At 40.0% G+C, this 24,508-nt stretch overlaps 1 protein-coding gene across 2 annotated transcripts in view; it reads right to left on the bottom strand.

Moving 5' to 3' along the window:
• The window catches only part of dhrs11a (dehydrogenase/reductase 11a), a 36,449-nt gene that overhangs the window by 5,713 nt on the left and 6,228 nt on the right, over positions 1-24,508 (bottom strand). Inside the window, exons 2-5 of one of the 2 annotated variants that reach the window (XM_041240823.1) lie at positions 12,356-12,565; positions 6,477-6,571; positions 1,419-1,548; positions 717-809 (exon numbers count right to left, since the gene is read on the bottom strand). In XM_041240823.1, coding sequence (XP_041096757.1) covers positions 717-809; positions 1,419-1,548; positions 6,477-6,571; positions 12,356-12,565 — 528 coding nt within the window. The remainder of the gene's footprint in view (positions 1-716; positions 810-1,418; positions 1,549-6,476; positions 6,572-12,355; positions 12,566-24,508) is intronic. The other variant, XM_041240824.1, reaches the window with a different exon arrangement.

The raw sequence follows: 24,508 nt of genomic DNA, 5'->3' as shown, positions 1-24,508 counted from the left end.
ACAGATTCCAATACTCATTTACTTTAGTAAATTAACTGCAGTATTAGGCAACAAACACAGATTACTCTGAATGTCGTGAATATCCACATTTATGGAGGAAGAAAGGGGCATCGTAAAATGTTTTTGAAGAAACGGATAAGCCAAGCTTGTCCTATACCGTAGAGATATGGCCAAAGTTTTGCATCACCCTCTTTATATAGAATTAACACATTTTGCTTCATAAAGTTGAATGAAACCTGCTGAATAATGCCACATTAACATACTGAATTACTTACCACTTTGTAGTTTTCCATATACTTAATGAAATTAGTTTTAACATTTCAAAATATAACAGGAAATACTGTACTACTACTATGGCTTCTGGTATATATATATATATATATATATATATATATATATATATATATATATATATATATATATATATATATATATATATATATATATATAATATATGTAGTATTATAGGGGATAAAAGACTACATTCCCCAGAATGTGTAGCTTCACAGCCTAGCACATAGCACTGACTGCAGGGTTTACACCCTTTTTATGCAGGGGCTCCTCCTGTGGCATTCTGGGGAATGTAGTCTTTTATCCCCTCTGCACTGCACTTGCTCTGCCCTTCACACACTCCAGTTCTGGATTAGCTGTTTTATATCAGAGGAAGCACGAGGGGGATATTTTTGCATAAAGCCTGTTCAGACTTCATTCCTCACCTTAATGCTCTCGTATGTAGCAGCAGCTTTCTCTGGGTCATTGTTGTGCAGTCGAAAAGCAAACTCTGTTTCCACCAGTCCAGGGGATATACACTGGACAAAGAGGAAGAAGAAACTTAGTGTGGAGTATCCCAGGAGGCATCATTAAAGCAAGGGCGCTGGCAATACAATGGGTCTGTACTCATTGCACACACTTGCACATGTTCCCAGTTTCTCAGAGTGCCTATGAATACTGGAATCTGGCTGTCACTATCCTGTGGGGATAAAAAAACACCTTGCATGTAACTGCCTTGTAAGAGAGTTAGGGTTAGGGACCTACGTTTGTTTGCAGTAAGTTTTCAGACAGAAATTCTCATAGTCACTTTTTTAAAACTACACGGCATTTCCAATGACTTATTAGCTAATATATGTCATTCGACAAATGCTATGTAGTGAAACCATCAACGGCTCACCACCATTTATTAAATATAACACAGTATGTATTTATCCGCGTGCTAACAAGAGATGATGCTTAAACAGAGGCTGACTTGATCATCCTATAGCCCACTGTGTTAAGCCACAGATGACTCATTTAACAGTAGCTGGCTTGTTAGAGGTAATCCCAGGATAAGCACTCATAGGTAGTTGATGGAATCCAAGAAGACTCCCCTGTACAGCCAGAAGGTTTTTCATTAATAAACGCATGAGAGCATTCATTCTTACCGTGGCTCTTATATGCGTTTTGGCTTCTCTGAGTTCCTGGCGGATTCCCTCTGTCAGCGCTGTCACAGCAAACTTGGAGGCAGAGTAGAAGTGCACAGCAGCTTGGGGGACTACCCTGTGGCCGCTCATGCTGAGGAAAAACAACAGCAGACTGTCAGAAACACAGAGGAATTCATTCCAGAAATAGAGCTGTGAAATCTCAAAGAAATATACATACCTAAAAGAACTACAGGATGGGTAATTAAGAGAATTATCCGGGGCTTATGAGGGTTTGTGTGTTGAAATCAGTGTTTATTGGAAATGGAAATGAAACTTGAAAGAAAAGTAAATCAAAAGTCCATGCATCTTCTTGAAAAATCAAATCAAATCAAAATCAACGTCCTCTGTTCACTGTAGAAATGAATCAGCCTCCAGTTTTTGTGGTTGTCTTCTGTGTGGATGCTATGAGCTGCCTTAGAAAGTCATGCGGAGCCACATGCAAAACTAAACTATGCCTATAGAGAAACACTGCACCAGGCATTAGAAAATAGGTTAATTACAACAGTGCTTGAAGTTTTCAGTTTTTTTTTTTTTATCACAACTTTCTTTTAAACTTATCTTGAGATGCTTCGGTTTCCTAATTAAACTCTGAAAAAGCTGTTAACGTGTTAATTACAAAACAACGTCACTTGTTTTTATATCTTGATTGAGTCTGACTCCAATTCTGTTTTATTTCAGACGTGACAAATTACGTTAATCGCTGTTCCTAATTGCATTTCATTCCTGTAGTCGCCTCATTTATCGTTACACGTTTGTTATTTTCACTTGTTTAACAGAGTTGTCCTGACAGATTTTCTTTTCAGCATAAAATACCCAGTACAGAGTGTACACTGATACCAAGCCCACCCCTGATTTATAGCAAAGAAAAAACTAATCTTAAACCCAGTTTTTAATTAATAGCTTTCTCTTCATTAGGATGCAGAGACAGCTTACCAACAACTAATTAACATTTACAAAAGGGAGGGAGAGAATTGAAAAATAAAAACCGAAAAAGTTCAAGCTCTAACTATAACGCATTCTAAACATTTCTTAAGAAAACAGTGTTGGTTTAACATTTAGTAAAATAGAATAGTGTTTAAATTGTTTAGTTTTCTGTTTACAATACTAGTTTTTAGGGGCATATCACAGTATTTAATTATGTCTGATATTTTGAAGAGACCAGGTATTTTTAATAAACAGGACATCTCTCACCATCAAAGCACTAAAGATATGGAAAGGCTCCATCTTATCCAGATGAAGCCCAATGGACTTGAATTACCAAAGCCTTACACAACAGGAAATTTGATCATCAGAAAAAAAAAAAAAAACGGAAGTCAATTGCAAAATCTAAAATGCAAGAACATGGGCAGATGAGATAAAATGAAAACAGTGACCACCAAAAGACAACGATCGTGGCCCTTGGTCAGACTGCCCTCTGATTCAGAAAAGCGATCTCAGGAAAGGACTAGTTAAGATTCAAAAGAACACGCTGTGATCCAACATTCTCCCCACTTGTACCACAAACCTCTGGTAGCAAATCTTCAAGAACATCACACTGCCTCAGTTTTGTGTTGAACAAGAACAGTGGTGGTGAGGGACTCACATATAGACAGAATCTTGTAGCAGTAAGACACAGATTTACTATAGACAGTTAGAGCTGGCAAATCGCGTCTGTTTTCCAAATTGATTTGACCAAAACAATGATGGCGTGCAGCCAGCAGCTAGAATCCCAGCATGTTCACCAGCCCTGCATTACAGACCCTACGACCAGGGGTGAAATTCAACAAACAAGTGCAGGTGCTCGTATGTACAGCCTGGCGTAAACATTTAAAACATGGAGACAATTTGTGTGCTAATGAATAAATACTTGATGTATACCATATTGGTACACGATAAATTTATGAATTCAAAATAAGCCTTAAAAAAATCACTGATCAATTACAACCAATTCACAGTGAACAAAGAAGCTGAAAACACTGAAAGCTTTATACCCTTCTGCATGTATCACTCAGTCATGTACTGTATACACTTAAGTTAAATCTGAAATGACAAGCATTAAAAAATATTACACTATGCAGGAACTGCTGTAGAGAGGGAGTTTTGTTTCACGATATCCTAAAAAAAAAGATGATGTTATAAAAAATGGTATAACTGTGCTATGAAAAAATGATACAAAAAGGTCTACGTCAAACAATGCACAATAGCAGCTAAAACACCCCTCAAATTTATTATGTAACAGGCACTACTACTACTAATGATGTACTTGCCTATTTTAATCTCCACAGTATTCTCTGAAATCATGCCCATTCTTTCCAGACCCTGGGTACTCACCTACAACAGGACCTGGCCATGCTACAATAATAGCCTCGGATTAGAACATATAGCCCTGTTTCTTTTATTTATTTTGTACTTATTTTACAGTATGTTCTGTGTGCTTCTCTGTTGTGTTTCTGTGCAGATTAATCACCTTGATCTATTCCAGAAAAAGATTTTTCAGGCAGAAACAGTATAAAAGTAGACTTTTTATTTTTATTTTATCCCTGGTATTGTGGTTTCTGCACAAGAAACAAAGTGGCAATTGACATTTTCATAAACTAATATCATTACTGAGGTTTACTTCTGCCTTTTTAGATGTGCACACAAGTGAAAACTCACATTGAACTTAAATAAACTCTTCACATATTTTATAAATTAGGGCATTGTACAAATAAAAAAAACTTCACCGTTTTGGTTTTCTTTTATTACAGTGCTCATAACAGAATACACTAGGATCACAACAAAACAAAACGTGGATCACTATGCTTAACATGTACCTTGCAAGCTGGGCCAGTGTTTGAACCTGTATCCCAATCCTGACTCCCTTACCCAATCTGAAGCTGCACTTTGATCCAGTTTTTTTATGTTATTGTTAATCCCTACTGTCCCACATATCACTTGCCATTTTATGGCAATTTCGCGCAAATTCTGGCAATGTGGTAAATCTGTGCAAGGCAAAAGGCGTTATGATAATTATTTCTAATACTTATCAACTATGTCATTTATTGTGAACACTGATGTTTATTTTTGTCTTCAAATTCACGTTCAGGAATGTGCATTTCTAATGTTTCTGACAGTTTCTCCACCCACACTAAAGAAATGAATTATTACTTCATAATAATAAATTACTCCATACCGCTGTTTTCACGTTGCACTGCTAAGGTCTCCCCTCGCTGACATAAAGCGAAAAGGGCGGAGATTTATGACTCAAGCCAAAATGAAATCTGATCAGAATGAAAGCTCATACTGATGTTGATGGTGGCCAATAGCAGCTAACAGAAACAGAAGCAGTGTGAGGAAACAGAATGCAAGCAGCATGAACTGTGCTGAATGAAAGCGCATTTGAGAAACGGTGCGCTAGTGGACTGTGTGAGTGGATGGAATGCATTGCGTTGGATGAAAAGCAGATTAAATAAGTCCCGGTACAGAGTACCGGTGAGTACTGGCAGAATTTCACCCCTGCCTTAAAGGAAACATGCAATCTGAGCGATTAAATAAAGGGTGGTTCCTTTCATAACATACAAACATGCGAAACTAAATGAATGCAGCATTTATTGTATTTCTAGACTGAAGTATCACTGGCCTCACCTCCTGAAGAAATATTTTCGCTGCAGCTGATAAAACTGTTAGAGATCTACAAAGTGGCGCATGAAAGCAATGGCCTAGAGAAAGGCTATTCCATCAACTCTCACTGTTTAACAAATGGAAGAAATTGATTCTGTCACAAATGAGTGAACATTCAGTTAATTTCATGACTCACAGCATCATCTTTACAACTGGATTTGATTTAGTGCCGCAGTCTATTTATCCACGTAGTTAAATTCTGTTTCATTGCCGGCGTCTAGAATTACAGAGAAATTGATCAAATCCTAGGTCCATCACACCTAGCTATAGATAAGTATTAACACCATTATGAACACAATGAGAATCGATGCAGTGTCCCCTCTAACTGAAATGAACATGTGGGTGTGCATGTGTATTCTTAGATGCTTTTGTCCCCATTTGGAAAATAATCTCATTAAAAGTGCATCAAACATTTACCTATTTACTTAGAGTTAGCGATCATCCAGTAAACAGAATAGAGTCACTGTATTGTAAGTGGAGGTTAATAGGCACCAAGGAGTTTTTGGGACTCTGCAGAGAATACAGAGCTATATCATTCTTCTTCGTGCAGTTTATGGACATGTCAGATGCTGGTTACCATAGACTATATTCTCTTGCTTTCCTTACAGGTAAAACAGCTGACAGTAAAAATAGCAACCCATGACTACCCCGTTCCCATACCACAATGGATTTTGCATTAACAGGTGAGCTAACTGCTGCCCTGAATAATGTGTTTGAACTATACAGGGGGCTGTGTGGTCCAGCAGTTAAAGATCAGCACTTGTAACCAGGAGGCCCCCATTTCATATCCTGGCTCACTCACTGACTCACTGTGTGATCCTGAGCAAGTCACTTAACCTCCTTGTGCTCTGTCTTTGGGGTGAGATGTTGTTGTGAGTGACTCTGCAGCTGATGCATGGTTCACACACCCTAGTCTCTGTAAGTCACCTTGGATAAAGGCATCTGTTAAATAAACTAATAGTAATAATAATTAAGTAAAGATTTAAAGACAGAGCTGTTTTGAAACGATGTGTTGCAGTAGTTTTATTGGACAGTCATCCTCCATTGCCATTGAATACCTATAGCAGACTGGGAATATCAAAATATAACCAACCCAGGGCAACCAGAGTGCCGATTTCTACATGGGTTGATCTCCTCACATAGCTATTTAAAGAGGAATTATGAAAAGTCAACGCTTGCGACTGGATCACCATTAAGCCCACTCTCTCAGCCCCCTTCTAGTCAGAGACAGTCAAGCGATCGTAATGAATTCGGTGATAGAGATGATTCAGCTCACTTCAACTATGGCATAAACAAGGCAAAGGCATGCAAGGGTAATTAGGATTCATTAGCAGATGGGTGGATGATGCAGTAGGCGACTCAGTGGCCTGGCACCCCTACCTATTAATGTTAATGATGTGGCCGTCATCGATATTCCTCTCCTTCATTGATTGGTAAGCCTCCCGGGTGCAGATAGACAGGGCGAGGACATTCACCTGAAACACAGAACAGGCAGGGCAGGCACTTGCACTGTTAGCATTTTTCAGAGAAGCATAGCGCTGTTTTCATATTGCAAAGTAATGAAACCCAAAGATAAAAGGATGCCGAACATCTTTTTAAATACTAATGTACAGTCATTTGCAGCCTGTAATTCGTCTTCTGGGACAGGTCTTTTCTCAATAAATATCATCATAAATCAATGGAATGGTACTGGACTAAAGGCCAACAATAGGGATGACCCTCCCATTGGTGGGACAATGCATTGAGCAGCCTGAGTTGAAGACTATGGAAGTATAAACTGACACAACGCTTTACTGTACATTTCATCGTGGCGGGATGCTCCAGTGGTAAAGCACTGTCAAGTGATGTCGTTTTGGAAATCGGGCTCATTTTGCAATGCAGTTCTAATGGCATCCCTGCTGCACAGCCAGCGATCTCCACCTCAAAAATGCCCGTCCTTGAGAGCAGCTTCTTTGGGGTTTGACCCGTCTGTGAGCTACTCTCAGTAATCCCCCCAGGTCTTTAAACAACGTGACAGAGCCAATAAAATGACTCTCCTGCTGAGGAGATGCGTGCTTACTGGAAATAAGTAACAATTTGAGCTTCCTGGTACACAGCATTATTAAGACAGTGTGTGAGCAGTTATTACCAGTAATGCCCTGCCATAAAACAGGACTCCTAATAGTTACCAGATGACTAGACACAGGATAACAATCTCATTTGAAGCAGAGGTCCTCTTGTCATTATGAAGTGGAAGTTGTCATAATATTGACAGAGCTCAGTGTTTTCTTGTGAAAGCTTCGCTGTCTTGTACAGACAGCATTGGGGGAATCCAGTATCAGCAGAGCAACGAGAACAGTGTGGATCTTTCAGAGATGCTTCAATTTTAAAATTGCTTTAAGATTGAAATTCTTCTTCGTAGTCAGGTCACCTAGCGATCAGCTTTAATAAAATGCATGAAATCCTACCATGGTTTCTGTACAGCAAGCTTCCTGGGTTGCTGGAGCTTTCCAGTTTCCACCAAACAGCCCGTTTTAAAATGCAACTGGCAGTGCCCACTGGGTTTGTGCATTCAAAAGAATATGAACTTCAGTTATCCTTTAATCCTCACCAAGGGTGCCAAGGCATTTCCCTCACACAAAACCGTACTGTCCTACTGTAGAAATCCATCCCAGGGGCCTTCTGCAAGGCTCAGTCTGAATTCAAGTTGTCAAGTCAACAGCCGGTTGAGTCACCATTACAAGAAGCATCTCTTTAATGTAAATGATTAATGGGTTACAGGAATACATGCATTCATAAGGTCTAAAAGGCTGGACCTCCCTGCTGCTAGCTCTTAGCAATCACTGGAGTCACTGAAAGTGCCACGCACATGCAGTATCAGGGATGAGGAAGGGGGCAGTGTTCTTCATATATAGTAATCCCTTACGACAGAAGGGGCATTTCATTTCCATTTCTTGTAACAAATGAATAGTGTCATAGGATTTTTTTTTTTTTTTGCACAAATTCAAATGTGCAAAGGAGTCTTTTTTCTCAGATTGTTTAAAAAAACAAGTTGAAACCTGATTTAAAAAAATTAGAAATCTGTCCATATCTCCTCTTCACTCTCTCACAGCTGCTCTTGCATGCAGATATTGAAATCGACAAAAAAGATCAGCAGTTATTATCAGACCTGTTCCTGCCAAGCCTTCCATCAAGTCCTATCCATCACATCCTGTAGCCCCAATCTCACCTCTCAATCTCCTTATCACATGTACATGGGGTGGAAAAAAAACACGGAAACACCTGCCATAACACTGTCAACAGGTTGCATGCTGAGTTCTTTTTTTAATTTAGTGTGTCAAATTATTATTCCCCACATGGCTCAGGAGACCAGAAGGTTCAGTGGGCGTCCTCTGATCCCACGATCGAGCCAGCTTCCTTTATAACCCAGGAACTCGAGAGCGGATATCAGCAAGCTACAGGCCTCTGGAGGACAAAGGCCAGCTCTGCAGGTGTCCACTTTTGAGTTCACTGGGCGGCTGGCCAACAGGTTTCACTGCAGAGCAGTGAGGACAAACAGTCCCTGCTGGTTTTACATCCCTAACCCACGGAAGCGTCAGACCCACTGTGATGCTCCTTTCGAAATCCCCAGCGAGTCCAAACCATGCACTGCCACTCTCACAGCTTGTGATGCGACTCCCACACTCATTTTTGGATTTGTGATGCATTTATTTAGAGCACGAACCCTGATCACAGGCTGTCCAAACTCTTTCGAAAGGAGCCCATGGCCTCAGCTCAAGAGTGACTTTATACAATGATGGCTCTAGGGTTATGTTAATTGTCCAGTAGACCAAACTTTGAGGGCAACAACTTTAGACCTGATGCTGTACCTATCTTTAAATGACAGAGATGGTCCTCTTTCAAAAGAATGCTTTTTTTTCACATACCCTTTCCCTTACATTTTTTACAAAAGGTTCAGCAGCTTTCAGTAGATTTGATTTCTGTAAGCAGCTCTGAAAAGCAAACCAAGCCTGGGAGCCTAGCAACATGAATAATAAGGGCCTACTGGCTGTCTTTTCAGTGCGTATTTCCTTCTGTGGCAGTAGAGCGGACATAAAATGTGCGAGTGAAGTTTCTACTTGGACCTCGACCTAGTTCCCTTGCTGTAAATGATATACTTTGAATGTTCCTCGAGTTCTAACCTGGAAGTTAGGGCGTCAAACACATTGCCAAAAAAAATAAATAAAAAAAAAGCTTTTCTAAACAAAAATAAATAAACAGGAGCTGTCCAAAGTGGGTTAATATCAGATCCGACAGCACGCCACTGCTAACAACCACAACACCAGGCAGACAGGTTCAAACTGAACCACTGCGTACGAGAAAAACAAGGTCAATGTGCAGATTAGGCTGCTAAAAATACTTCAGTACATATTCCTCCCTGGAATCCATGGCAACAGAAGGGCTACAGAAAAAAGGCATCGCTGAAGAGACGTGTTTTTAAGAAGTTCAATGGAACTGCAGTAATGCGCAAGTGGTCCTCCCTGCTCCACTACTCCTCGCTCTTTCATTCCAGGTCATTAGCAACAAACCGAGGGGTTTGCAATTACTTTGATTGCAAACCTTCAGACATAAAGCACCACAGCGTTTACTCCAGTCTTTAATTGACTTCTATTTATTTTGGAAACAGGGAACATATATTTGTTAATTTTTACCAAAATAGAATTTAAAAAAATCAAGTAATTTTCAACAAAGTTATTTTAAAGCACTCAAGGTGTTTGTTTCTCGTTTTGTAACTTTTCCACGATTTGTTTCTCCTTTCAAAAAATAGGCTGGAGGTAATGCTTTGAAAAAGAGGGCCCAAAGCATTGTTTTCGGATAATGTGTTAGGGTGAAGGCAATTTCTGGGAGAAAAATAGAGAAACACCTGCCATAGCAGCGTCACTGAAATGGAGGAACGCTTCGATTTAATGAGACAAGTCTCCATGGGGTAAACTTCTTTTAGAGGGATAGTCTGCAAGGATTGCAGCCTTGAATACACAGAGGGATGTTTCATATGAAACATCACTTAGTTTGGGAAGCACCTTCCAACCGATCTCCTGCTATCATGTTAAATTTGGGCTATGCAGCTTTAAAATCAGCCTTGTGAGGAACGGCCAGTTAATAGACAAGCACTGGCTACAGTTTTCAACTTTATTTTTATTTTTTTTGCACTGAACTGTTTTCTAGGCAGTGGTAAGGATATTTAATCTGCGTAGCCATTTTCTTCAAATCAAATCAAAATAGCATCTCGAAAACCAGCCACCCAAACAGCAACTGTTTCAAAGCAGGAAACACCAGTCCTGACTAACAGCTATTCTAGTGTGAGAGCCCTAGAGTACAGCAGATTAGCATGCCTGTGGAGGCAGGGGACTGCAGTGGTAAGAGAGAAAAGAGTTTTCATAGCAGAAGAAATAGTTGCCGCATTGTTCACGTTTGGCTGGCGCTCGCTGAAGGAATTCTCCGTTTCAGCAAACAAGGTAATCAAATAAAATGAATAAAAATCAATGCACGGATGGGTTAACAGCAATCTCATGAGTTTACAGTCATTAAACACTGAGCTATTATTTAGTCCGTTTGCATTAGAGTGTTTTTATCAGACACTGCACTCAAGAACGAGGCCAGAATACTACTACAGCTGCAGGAGAAGTGCGGGCAGACCAGAGCACACCACTTAACTAAAGGACAGGCGATAAAGTACATTTCATTAGCTGTGCCACAGTCCATTTATTCCTCTCCTTTTGACACCAGCCTGCTTTCATCTGATGGATGCGCCATGAACCTGAAGAAATTCCTACTAGTTGTTGGAGTGGGTTACCGCAAGGGCTTTTCAACTGTGGAGGCTCAGGTTTGAGTCCTGCATGCCGTAGATCACAAAAGGACATGGCTCGTGTCAACTTGGGTTTGCAGGCTTCCCTATGGGGCTCATTCAGTAAAGGCGCTACCGCTGTGAGTGAAGAGCGAGTGATACCGTCAGGAGCTCGCTAGTTCGACTCCTGCTCACGCCAAGACCGCGCTGTGTGCTCACTCAACCTGCCCAGAGAATGCTTGAAGAGGGAGTCATTCATTGGAACAGCGTGCGGATGGTGAACGGTTGAAAGGTGTTGAGAACAGGTTTGAGGCAGTGGAAATGCAGCTCAAGAATGCGGTCCCTTCAGGGCAGGCATGGCCCATGTGGGTAGCTTACATTGCCATGGTTTGTGCAATACCTCTGTTTACAACATTTATAAAAAAATCAAATAGAAAAGTTCCTACATTTTTCTTAAACTACACCAGAAACATGAACACATTAGCTATAGTCTGAAGCCCTTGACGAATGCAATGACACACCCAAGTCAATTAATGACTGTCTTGAGACTGCCACATGCCTGGGACCATTATTAGCAGAACATATTAACTAAAGCAGACACGCTTCCTCTTGAAATCAGGTTTTCAGATTGTTTTGGGGGTGACAATGTCTCGTAAAGGCTTCTCATTTAAACTGTACAGTGCTTCATCCTAGGATGTCACTAAATGGATTTCATTGACCCCTTTATACAACTATCAGTTTATACAAAACATTATATTACAGTACTGAATGCTTAATCGCGTTAATGTATTCATTGCACTGTGTAACTTCATTAACCATTAACTGAAAACATTGTCTATTTTTGTAGCTGCAACATCCTGACACATTTTTAAGTTCTACAGCATAACATACAAGTAATTAAATGTGTTCCCAATCAATATACGCACTAGGCATCAGCATCCAGCAATAATAACAAGGGGGCGATGTTTGATTACAAAGGCTGTTTGAATAAAAGGAAAAATGTGGGTGCCAGTAACCTTTAATTGCATTCCAGCTTCTATTAATTCTGGTGGCAACTAACTAGGACCAATTAGAAACCAACGCATTATTGCAATTTCAGTAAGACAGGTCTCTAACCTTCCTGCTGAGCATGGCTGGTATTTCGGTGTACATTTATTAATAGATAAATTGTTTAGTTATGCGTACATTCACTACAAGCTTGAGATACATTGTTCATCCTTATTAAAAGGCTTACCATGTTATTTGTGCTTTTCCCTATGACTATACTATGCATTTATCACAGTTTACCCTGGTTTGCCATATTTTTTAATATGCCTTACAATATCTTTCTGGGCTTTACACTGCTTACATATGCCTTAGCATGTTTTCGCTGTACTGTAATGCACGTTGACTTTGACTATGGGCAAGCTTCACAACGGTAAAGCAGGTCAGTTCTAGTAAGTAAAGGGATGCTCACGTCGATCATGTTCCTCCAGCCCTCGGTCTTGCCGGACAGCAGGGGCTCTGCACGAGCCAGGCCGGCGTTGTTGATGCACACGTCCACCCCCTGGTGCAGGGTCTTGATGGCTGAGAACATGGACAGGATCTCCTCCTCGTTGGACAGGTCACACTTGTAGGGAATCAGGGTCCCAGTATAGCCAGCACTCTGGCACTCCGCCGCCAGCTTCTGAGGGGACAACAAAGCAAAACAAGAGAGAAGTCAAGGGATTTGTGGACTTACTACACGTTCTCTGCACGATGTTTCCTGCTGGAACACAAGAAATGACTGAGCGTAACTTGTCACAGAACACCCTGCAGCGTTTACGGGAAACGTACAACCTGCGCTGTATCCAAGCATTGGACTTTGAAACATAATCCCAGCATGGTTGCAAGAGGGAGCGTGATCTGGAAACACTGCAATACTTTTAGGTGACATTTTCTCTCTTTCTCCTGGCAAACAGTGAAGAGATGTAATCCCCAGCTGACCCATAATGTTTTTAAATAAAAGGACGTCAAGACAAATCAGGATTGTGTTGAATAAATATATCAATACTGACAACACGGGATACATCAAAGTATAACACTCAATACTGGAGACTAAAGGAACACACAGAATAACAAGAGCAAGTGTTCATTAAAATCCAAATAAATATGATGCTCTAACAATGCAGGAACAGGTACAAGACTCCCATTTCACTGTACTGTACACAGATCCATTTTTAAGCTCACAGGTAGGAGTCAGGTATAATTAACATTATTTTACATGCTTGGGTAACAGCAAGAAAAAAAAAAACACACACACACACAAAACAAAACTGCTCTGCATAGTTTGATAACTGCGGAGAAACCAAACATTACATTACAATAATACTACTACTGCAGAAGTCATCTGTATTTATCATGTCCGAGTCATATAAAATCACTCCAGAAATTTCCAGAAGAGATTAGAATGGGTTTCCCCATGCAATCAGGCTAGTGTAAACATTCTTCCTATTTCTTTCAAATGTGAAATGTGTTTCAGCAAAACAAATGGAACTTCTGACCATTTTGATGTGACTGCAGATATTATTATTCCTGTCTGCTGTGCTTACTAGAAATTCTTTCAATATGCTTCTTGAAAGTCTCTTCAAAGCATGTCAGTGTTGCACAGGCTTTAGCAATGCTAATACGCTTCCCCGTGTCATCAGGGACCTGACCAGTAGGGGACACTGTAGCGTGATGTAGTGAACATAAATCTTTTGTTCTGGAATCAGCTGTTGTAATACTAACAAAAAAAAAATGCAGACAGTTTAGTGAATGGCTAAGCATTTAGAAATAGTAAACTAAACTCAGAGATATCAGTATTTGTTATTCATTCGCTTTTAGAAAGACTCAAAGAAATTGTGAAAATTTAACGACAAATATTTCAGCTAAAGGTATTTCTCAATGTCTTCACTTTTATTTGCAAACGTTTTCACTGGTTAACTAAATATATTTCCACTAATAAACTAAACACATTTTTAAATATTTTTAATCCATAACATAGCTGAGCAAATATAAAAAATTAACTAAAAACCCACTTTTGAAAGTTTAGGTGTGCTGCTATGGCCAAAAGTTTTCCATCACCTTTTAGAATTAACTAATTTTGCTTCATAAAGTTGAATGAAACCTGCTGAATAATGTTACGTTCACATATTGAATTATATACATCTTTGTAGTTTTCCCATACACCATGAAAAACTGAAGAAAAAAAACTGACATTTCAAAATCTAACATGACATAGTGTGCTACTATTATGGCTTCCGGTAGACGTTTGCCATTATCATTTTGTACTTACTTTGATTACACGATGTTAAATAAAATATCTAAATTATGTTCATATAGTTTTGTTTTTTTTAATTATGGTCTCAGTTCATAAATTTTAGGTGATGCAAAACTTTTCGCCATAGCTGAAACAGTAGTTTAGACAAGGACGGTGCTAACTTGCCTCTTCAGACAATAGCCATTCTGTTCAACATTCTTCTGCTAATGACTGGGGTCAGGCAAGGTAACTGTGATCCCAAGCTAAATGTGATTAGTACCTAAAACAGAGCTTTAATGGGAATTAAAATTCAGAACGCACAGCAGGTCTCCCAATTAGTCCCGTGGATATCTAACTATTTAGACAAGATCATAATCTTAGCACAGCTTCCCCAGGCTCTTGAAATGTGTACAGTGATGTCTATTTAAATCATTGTTTCAATGTTGGCAGGATCTGGCTCACAGATGGACAAGTAAGTGTCAAGCTTGTGTCTCTACAGCTACCTAAGGAATGAAAACCAACTGGACTGCCTTTCTGATCAAACAGAGTGCACCACCTCCTCTCCCTGTCTCTGTAAGTGTAGAGTAGGTGTGGCTGGTACAGTTGAAATGTCAAGGGATGATTTGATTTCAGTCGCTGCACTTAGGATTCTCTAGACAAGCTCAAAGCAGCTCAAGTAAATGCAGATTTAGAGATGTGGGATCAACAGAACCACTTACAAATTATTACCAACATTGTACAATAAAAATTGCGGTGTATGACAGCAATGGCATTTGAAGCTACTGCAACAGACACAAAGGAATCGGATTTTAGAGAAAACTGCAGCACTGCCTTGAACAACAAGAGATGTCGACCTGCAGTTTCGAGATCTCTCTGGGAGCCCCCGACAGTGCGGCAGCCTACGGCACAGAGTGGCGGTCACATGATGTCTGGCTTGTGAAGAACCAGACTGAGGATGCGAGCGCATGCCAGGTCCCATGTGGCTCCCACACAGCGATGTGACATTTCGGCTGGTACAGGAAGCGCTCCGATTGGGCACAATTGCCACAGTTTATGAAGAAGGAGGAGGAAGCTGCTGTAATCTTCAGCCGAATGCCACGATTTTATGTCTTGAAATAGCTCAGCTGTCAGATGCACTGATAAATCATTAAAAAGATGCAGATGCTTGCTTCTGCTGGTTTTCTTTGGCATTGCAGGGGAAGAACAAAAGAAAAACACCTGTGACATGCAGAACACACGTGTGTTTAACTGGGATGTCATGGACATGGCATTTGAAACGCACACTAGCCCTACACCCAGGCCTGGCTTTCAGAACTCCCCTTGCTTAGATACATTATTAAAAATGAGCAGGTTCCAGGAGTTTGAACAATCAGGACCCTGGCAAATGTGCTCTGCACTGCTCAGAGTTAGCAAAAATTAGTCTGTAGGTTTACCAATAGGAGTTGTTCATATTGGAACAAGTTATTTTGACACAACACACTTAGTTGAATACTGAAACCCAAGCACTGGGGTACTGCTAGATGCAAGCCATGATGCTAAGGGATTAAAACCCTCTGATAATGTGTTCTTACACTTACTGGGTAGTGTCAGCCTGACAAAGGTTCTCTCTAAAATCCAAGCACCCCACCAAGAGAGCCGGCTCACGTGACTGCATTAACACTTCCAGAGTTCAGGTATTACCTGCCTTTACAGACAGAGCTGACTGTGCGCACAGCTCAGAACATGGAGGTGCTGGGCAGTTCACAGGCAAGAGGCTTACAGTCAGGACCACAGTGCTGTAACTAGGTAGGCTGTCCCCAGGGAACAATCCACAACTGACATGGTGCCCTTTCAGGCTGGCAGGGGCTCAATACACTCACACCAGCATGGTTTATTAGAGAGACAGAGAGAGAAAGAAAGAAAGAGAGAGAGAGGAAGGGGGAGAGCGAGAGAGAGAGACAGAGAGATATGTGTGGCTATTCAGTGCAGTGTGAGAGTGTTTCAAAGGGACTCTGTTTACAATGCTGCAGCCAAAGGGCAGGCAGTATGGCTGGCATATGCGGACAGAAAAGGCCAGGGCTTGCCCCTTAGGTCTACAGTAAGTAACAACTATCCGGCTAACATACTGGTACAGTCCATAACCCTGGCCAATGCAGTAAATACCAAACCAGAGATGTCAGCATGCTGAAAAAGTACTACAGATCATCATGTATCCAGCGCATGTATAGAGTAATGGGCAGTGCCGTGCCATGCACTGTCGTTACGGATTCTGTCCTGCCTCCTGTCGCTGAGATGAGGTTAAAGGCTCTAAAAAGGAGCTTTCACTTGAGTTCAGATTCTGCTCTTCAGTTCTAGTTGTCTGCCCTAGACTTACACAACCCAAGCTAGATCATCCAGCATGTCATTTTAGAAGCAAGACAGACATCTACAATAAAAACAGAAGATCTGAGAAATGCAATCACAACAGTATACAAAAATAAAAAATGTTTTTGTTCAATGGCGAAATCAAAACTGTGCCTTACTTCAGAACTGAGAATCTAGAGTTATTTATTATTTCTGGAATATAAAATGGCTCTGAAGCGCTGCTAATGAAATAACTTCCTCCTATTATCTTTATTTCCCCAGCACCTCGAATGCACATTTTAATCTGAGCTGTCAGAATTGATTTTCGTCTTCACTACTGCATCTACTGAAGAGGCTGAGTGGGAGGTAATGAGGTAATAAAACATGTGACCAGGCAGGATACTGCAGAGATTAAAGTACAACTCACTTCTCAAGCAAAGGAAGAACACTGTGTAGCAATGGTAACACCCACAACCTGCAATTTATCTGTAAATTAGTGGACAAACAAAACTAAAATCAAGCCTACTGCAGCCAATATAAAAATGCTGAACTCACATCTAAATACCAAATGCCACAGTTTTTATAAAATAAGACAAACAGAGCGGCCTTTAAATAATACAGCCTTTATTGTTAGACACTTCATTCCAGGATACATAAAATGACAAATCACCAACCGATTGAACTGCATGAGAAAAAAATCTTTAAATAATAAAAACTAGATTATATAAGTATTATAAAACACACCTACCCCTGCAATGATATGAATCATACTTTATGGCTGTATTTTTGTTCACTGTAAAAAAAATGGTTGATCTCACTGTCTAAAAATGGGTATTTCAAGATATTTCACTATTAAACATAGGCGCTAAAGCAGAAAAAAATAGCGTTGTCACACTCACAATTTGTGAGAAGCATGAAAAAAATACAGCCTGAATCATATTCCATACAGGAAAAGGAATTTCCTTGCACAGATCTATAAAAGCACTTCGGAAAATTTGAGAATGTTTTTTTTTTTTTTTTTTTTTTTTTTTACGGCATGTTGTAAACTTTATTCTCCGTAATCTCCTTGCATGTCTTAAAAACCTCTCCGTTCTCATCAGTACCATGCATTAGCCCTGACCCGTGGTGTAAGTCATCAATCAGAACCACCCTATATTTGTTGTTGACCTAATCTTCCTGGAGATAATTCACTGGACTATTTAGAAAGCGCTGTATAATATGCACTTTGGGGTGTGTGGTAGGGCAGATCCCTGCCTGGAATAAATGTGTTAATGGTTGGCATGGCCAGACATTAACCTTACCCCTGCCAACCACCAACACACTGTCTCCAGGCAGGGATCCACCTTGTCGTAATACTATAAAAAATGTATTGTAATCCTGAGCTGCACAAGGAGTCTCTTGTAAAATGTCCCTGATCAAGTCTGTTCTGTTTTGGTTCAATACCTGAAGTACACTTTCTTTAAAGAATATCATTTGAAGGAAACAGTAAACCGGTAAATGGAAGTTCTCCCATTAAACAGAAGCATGACAGTTATGCAATGCTGAGGTCCACCAATTTCCATTAAGTGGTAACAGGACCCAGAATCAAACCCAGGCACGAGGCGAGTGAATTACCTTAGCCCCTTAACAAACCCTTTTTTTCTGAACTATTAAAATCCTATTAGCAGCCATTTTACCTTGAGATAGCTCATTCATGCACGGACACACGATACTTTCGTTGAGGTAAAAACAGATTCAAACGCTGCAAAGCTCTCTGAAAGCTTTCAGTGTGAAACACATGTGGCTGAACAGCTTATTATTGACGAATGAAAGAAACTAATTATCAGTTGGAGCCTTGAACGGCGGCTTTAGATTTTTTCAGGCAGGAGGCGGATGTTTTCATATCAAGAAAGTCCTTTAAAAAAAAAGTCCTTATAAAAATGCCTGCCATTCAATTTCCTAAAAATGCAGTGGGCATCTCGGTTTACATTTCCAGATGGCTCTATAATATAGGACTGAATTAACTTGTTTATGGCGCTGCCATATCTGTTGCGAATACAATTTTAATTATGGCGCAGCTACCCATACAATTTACGGAGTGTTATTAAATAACTCCATACAGTTATTCCAATTACATTGTGAATGGGTTAGCAATGGGTTTGGCTGTGCCATATATCTGACTGCTTGAATTCCAAATTATGAAAATACTAAGTACTAGGCTTCTAATTTGATTTGGCTCAAAAAAAAAAAAAAAAAAAAAAAAAAAAAAAAAAAAAACCCTGTAAAAAAAGAATTGCTTGGCTGAAGTTATAAAATGACCACTTGTCATAACAGCTCATCGTGCTTTATTAATATCAGGAGTTGAGTTACAGTCGGTCTCATGCTCCTAAAATAACAAGAACAAACAGCTGGAAGCTTGCAGGAGTCTGTGTGCACTGCAGGTGATCCCTGTGTATCGAAGCTCAAACGCTTCTTCAAGGATGTGGTCATGCAGTGGGGTGAGGATGAAGACAGTTGTCCCAAGTGCTTGCAAGCATGATTGATGGTCCCCATTGATATTTAAAACTGGCGACAAGGGCACTTTGAGTTTCCAGTTTCAATAACACAGACAGGTGGGGTCCAGCCCTTTGAACAGGATGATTGGTCTCTGCTGGCTGGTCAGACAGGCCGCACTCAAGCCATCCTAATGGGGCTGTGCATCACAAGAAAGACAATCAAAGATGAGGGACAATGGCACTGCCTACTGTTGGACACATCGCTACCCCCTATAAAAAGGCACCTGACCTGAACACCACCTGTCTTCTCTCAAGCCAACTGTAACAGGGGAGACCCTGCACATGGCAACTGAGCGTCTTAACCAGAGGCTGGGTCGTCTGCATTGGTGGTTGAAGAGCTTTTAATCTCATCTGACTGATGGGGAACAGAATCCGTAACAGCACGCAGCCCTGCCTGTTATACAATCATGCTGAATTGTACAGCGGTTTTGTGATAAACGCGTTAGGTTGAGACTGCCAAACACGTTTCACTTGGAATGTGAGTTCCGATTTGAACCCAGGCCTCCAGAGGAAGGTGAATTAGACTACACTTATTGTAGCTGTTTTTGTTATCTAGTCAATTGATTCTTCCTGTCGTCCCAAACGCTAAGAATGTTTCACTGGACAATGTCAATCAAAACACTACAGCGAGTAAGCTACAGCAGGATCCTTGTAGTAACCATTGAAGTGCAATGCTCTGTATTAATTCATTTGTAAGGAGGATAAAAGGAAAACAAGATAGCTGTGTGGGTTACACACGCATCCTCCTTTAATGGAGCGTGCAGAGGTTTAATGAAGACTGTGCATAATAAAAAGCATCTAAAATTCCCCAAGGGCTATTGTTTTAATTCACCTTGTTTATTAATCTATTTCAGGAGCCTTAAAAACAAATCATCAAAATATATCAATCGGGTGCTGAGAGAGAGAGCAAAAAGGAATCGACTACTATCGTTCTAGATAAAAAAAAAATCCTTTAAAATTTGTTAATATGGCTACTCTACTCTGAACAGCAGCAATGCCTTATCTGTCTTCTGTTTTCTTAGGGCCAGCTATTAAGGATAATCTAAGGCAGACATTGATTCAGTCTGGCACAAATGAAAATACATACCCTCTAGTCGACACTGCATTCCTCATTAAAAAACAGTTTTGACTCCCCCCCCCCCCCCAGCCGATTTCAGCCAGAACAGTAGAAAATGAATATCTTGTTCAAAGCTGAACTGCCCGGTCTTGTTATTCTCCATTCTAGTCATGGATTTCAATATCACGTTGTCATTACAATGAGCAGCTTTCATCTGAAATAGGTCAGCTTTCAACACATATCAGCTTAAAATGCTTCACTGTATTTTTGTTTTGTTTTGTTTTTTAAATCAACAGCATTACATCATCAAACTTTAAACCAGCCATCTTGTTTTACTTAGCGTTCCAGTCGCTCAATTTACAGGACCACTAATGCAAACTTTTGGGTACATCTTAAGGCAGTGATAACGACTGGAATTTATTCTGGGGGAAAACTGGACAATGTTAAGGATTTCATGTTATCAGAAATATGCATGCGAAATATAGATGTTGGTCTTAGTTTTCATACAGAAGTAACTACAGTGTACAGTGCAAGGTAACGGATTTTATATTTCAGATTTTATTCATACTCCAATCCCTACACACACACACTAGTTTGTATACGTGCAGTCTACGCATTCATACTGGAGTCAGAGCCATTCTTTTGATGGGTTGTTGGAGTAGTTATCAACAAGAGGTTAAAGTTTATACATGTTTAAAATCCTAGGAAGTTAAACAGCACAGTCATTTTAATGTAATCTGGGTTTAAATGTTGTGTGAAAAGCATTATACCACCATCAGATGTACACATTAATAAAATCCAAACTAACCCTTTATTCTGATTTTACTTCTGTAACTGTATGAAGCCGTTGTCTTTTACGTGCTTAAAAGTAGCATGCTGTACTGTCATGTTAACATGGGGGGGGGGTCATTTTATTTCCAAAAAAATTCAACATCAAGCCAAATATGGGCAAGTGTACTTTTTTATTGCATTTTCAAAAGCCCTACCAAACCATTCAATAACAAAACACAAGCAGAAAACCACCAACGTTCCCCAGAACTTCAAATCCTGCCGCCGAGTTGACTTTTGGGAACAAGATTAAAATAGTAAAACAAACAGTAATTAGTAAAATAAAAATTTTAAAACCAATAGCCCCAATTAATTTAAAAAAAGGGTATTACTTCCTACTGTTGCAAATTGATTGCTTGTTTGGCTTAAGGTAAACATATATGCAACGGACATGAAAGTCAAGCAGATAATCGTTCCAGCTAGCGTTTTCAAAGTGGAAATAAAAAACAAACCATCAACAAAACTGAAGCTTCTGAAGCACAGTGCACCGTCTGGAGAAATTGTACACCAATGGGTTATATTAAAGAAAACTGGATTGTGCAATTGTTTTTACTTGACCCCTAAAAAAAAAAAATTACGATGTCAAAAAAAAGACACACACTGACTAAAGCTCTTACCCACTGCATGCATTTACCACATTGAGAGCACAATCAGCAGTGTCATTTGAAACCATATCTTCCATTCTTCCAACAGTTTTCATTAGAAAATGGGTGAATTTTACCATGACAAATGTCATGTATACACCGTAGAAGCTTTAAGCTAGTGGGGATTGCAAGCAGGCACCACAGAGAATGACAGAACTGACAGTCTGGCAACATTGAACTGTCTCAGTAAATGAAGAGAAGATTCTTGCTGCATGTCAGTTTAGTAATGAGAAGTGACATGCACTCTGCCAGCTCAGCAGCAGCACAGGGACACAGCTTGTGACAAGAGCAAAGCTGAGCTGACGCAGTATAAGGTAAACGACTGAAGAGGCTGTAGGCTAGTTAGCTGCTTGTGACTCTCCAACCAAAACAAAAATGTGTGAAGGAGGCATTTCAAACCTGAGTGTTGCTGAACTTTGGTTCCTAATAGCACCCTGCATAGGTGACACACCACTGGGGTGCAGAATTGAAATGAATCACTGGTGAGGACAAAGAAACAATTCAGAAAAATATTACAACAAATAAGTAAATCACAATCATATATATATATATATATTTTTTTAGTGTGCACAATTATTTTACCCGATTGGCTCCCCAGTATAGACTGTCCAATCATTTTCCCCCCTCGCTGCATCAATTCCCCACACAGCTCAGGAGGACTGGAGGTTCAGCGGGTGGCCTCCAATCCCACGACCGAGCCAGCTTCCTCTTTAACACCCAGGAACTCCACAGCGGATGTCAGCAAGCTACCGACTTCTGGAAGACAATGGCCAGCCCTGCAGGTGTCCGCTCTGAGCTCACTGGGCGCCTGGCCAGCAGGGTTCACTGTAGCGCAATGAGAATAAACAGTCCCTGCTGGTTTTGCCTCCCTAACCCACGGGAGAGCCAGAGCCAATGCGAGTCTCCCGTTGGAATCCCCAGCGAAGACCAAGAATTTCACACAGCCAGGGCACGAGTGTAGAATAATCTTTAGCCTGAACATTCACTGCAATGGAAAGATACCTCACATACATCTAGGTGTAATAAAAAAGCAGACGACCATGTGCACCACCAGTATATACAGCAGGAGAAAGAAAAAAATTAATGCAAATTAGAGAAGTGGGATTTAAGACCTAAGATGTTGTTAGGTAAGCAAATGAGGTGTTAGTATCATTGTAAAGTATATTATCTTACTGTATTGAGAGGGATTCTAATTGCAGTGACTCAAATCCTGTGTATTTTTAAGTTATGCGGTTATATTTTAACTGTGTGTTAATGTCAGTCCAGGAGGTGCTCTGTACTTCTAGTTGCCCGTCATTGATATGTAACTGCAGGAAATCTGAATTACGTACTTGTTAATGTTTAAATTGAAGCTGGTAAACATGCCTGTGCATGGCACTCAAAGGGCAATGCATTATCAACAGGGTATTTCTTTATCTAACCATTAAAGGTCTTGTTTCCATGAGAAGCAGATACTGTAAGAGTAGAGATAATGACTGCATTGTCATATTGTGAAACCATGCTATAGGGATATATATATATATATATATATATACATATACACACACAGGAGGTGTGGCTTATTCTAGTTCACTCTTTTCTTGGCATATATTTTTTTTGCTTTGATTTCGAATGCACATAATCTATACGGCTTCTTTAGTAAGCCCCTATGTAAACTTTTACAAAATACATACAGACAACTTCACAGCTGCAGTTCTGCTAGGTTTTTGCAATGCCCTTATCATTGAGTTTAACCTTTTCTTCATAATGTTAACCGGTACTGTATCAGAGGTGAGGATCCGTTGTTAAAAAGAAAAACGAAAAACTACTGTGGAAAAAATGTTATTGTTTTTCCCGTTTAAATTTACAAGTAAAATGCTACAAACATATATATTGAAATATCATGATTTTTGAAATTGGGGTTTGGATCATTCCATTGTAGATCAGCAAATCCAGACCAACGTTCCTGGGTTCGAATCACAGAATGGGAAAGGAGACTGTAATCCCAACACTGCAGTTTCCTTGCATTGCTGCATGAATAAAGGAACACGCTTGCTTAAAAAAAGAGGGTTTGAAATGGTAATCTGTGTAAATTGATTCTGCATAAAAATGCATGACCATTTTGTCAAAACATTGATAATCAGGTAGGAAGGGTGCAGGATATTCACATGTTATAAATATGTTTTCTTCATATACCTGCAGCTTGTGCCAATTTACTTTATGACAAGCTGATAAGAGATGGCAATTTGACCAAGGCAGATATGACCTACATAAAACTTAATGTTCATCCTTAACCTTGTTCTTTAATTACATACACAAAAAGGCAGGAATGCTTTACGAGTTAGCAAAATACAATACAGATAACTGCTTTAACAATTGGTCAGGCTCGTGCAAAAGTAAAGGCCAGTGTATGTGTTTTTCACTGTGGACAACTTGCAGGCAAATTGCCCACTTGATTGTAAATTAATGAAAATCAGGTGTCTCAATGCTGCTATAGGCTCAGTTTAGTCTATTAGGTAAGCCATAAAGAAGAGAGAAGGGCCGTTTCAAGTGCAGTTTCAGGATGATTTTAGTCCCTATCTGCTCTGCTGAAGAATTGCTTGTAAAATGCCTAACCTCTCTGCTCAGTCTTGTATCCCAGCCCCAGTGTTTAACTGGCTGAGTGCCCTACTACAATAAAGCTGCCGTGTCTCAGAACAAACTATAATTCAACAGGGATAATGTCCTGCCTCCCACCCTACTGTACATTACTTCATCACAAACACGGACACTGCTGGCTTAATCAAATGCTTTAAAATGAACAGCTCAGGACTCACCTTTTTATTATTTAGTTTGATGTGAAGCCAACTGGGTAAATATAACAAAGAAACAAAGTATAAAATCTCCTTTGGTACTCAATAAATCATTACACCCATACAGGTTAGGAAGCAATGGTTCCTGCTGTGTTTTCTCAATGGATGAATGTGTTCACTAAAAATTCTGCGTG

The sequence above is a fragment of the Polyodon spathula genome, unplaced genomic scaffold (assembly GCF_017654505.1).
Source record: "Polyodon spathula isolate WHYD16114869_AA unplaced genomic scaffold, ASM1765450v1 scaffolds_696, whole genome shotgun sequence".
NCBI classification, from domain to species: domain Eukaryota; kingdom Metazoa; phylum Chordata; class Actinopteri; order Acipenseriformes; family Polyodontidae; genus Polyodon; species Polyodon spathula.
Note: the sequence above shows the minus strand (reverse complement) of the source record. Positions and strands in the feature narration are given on the sequence as shown.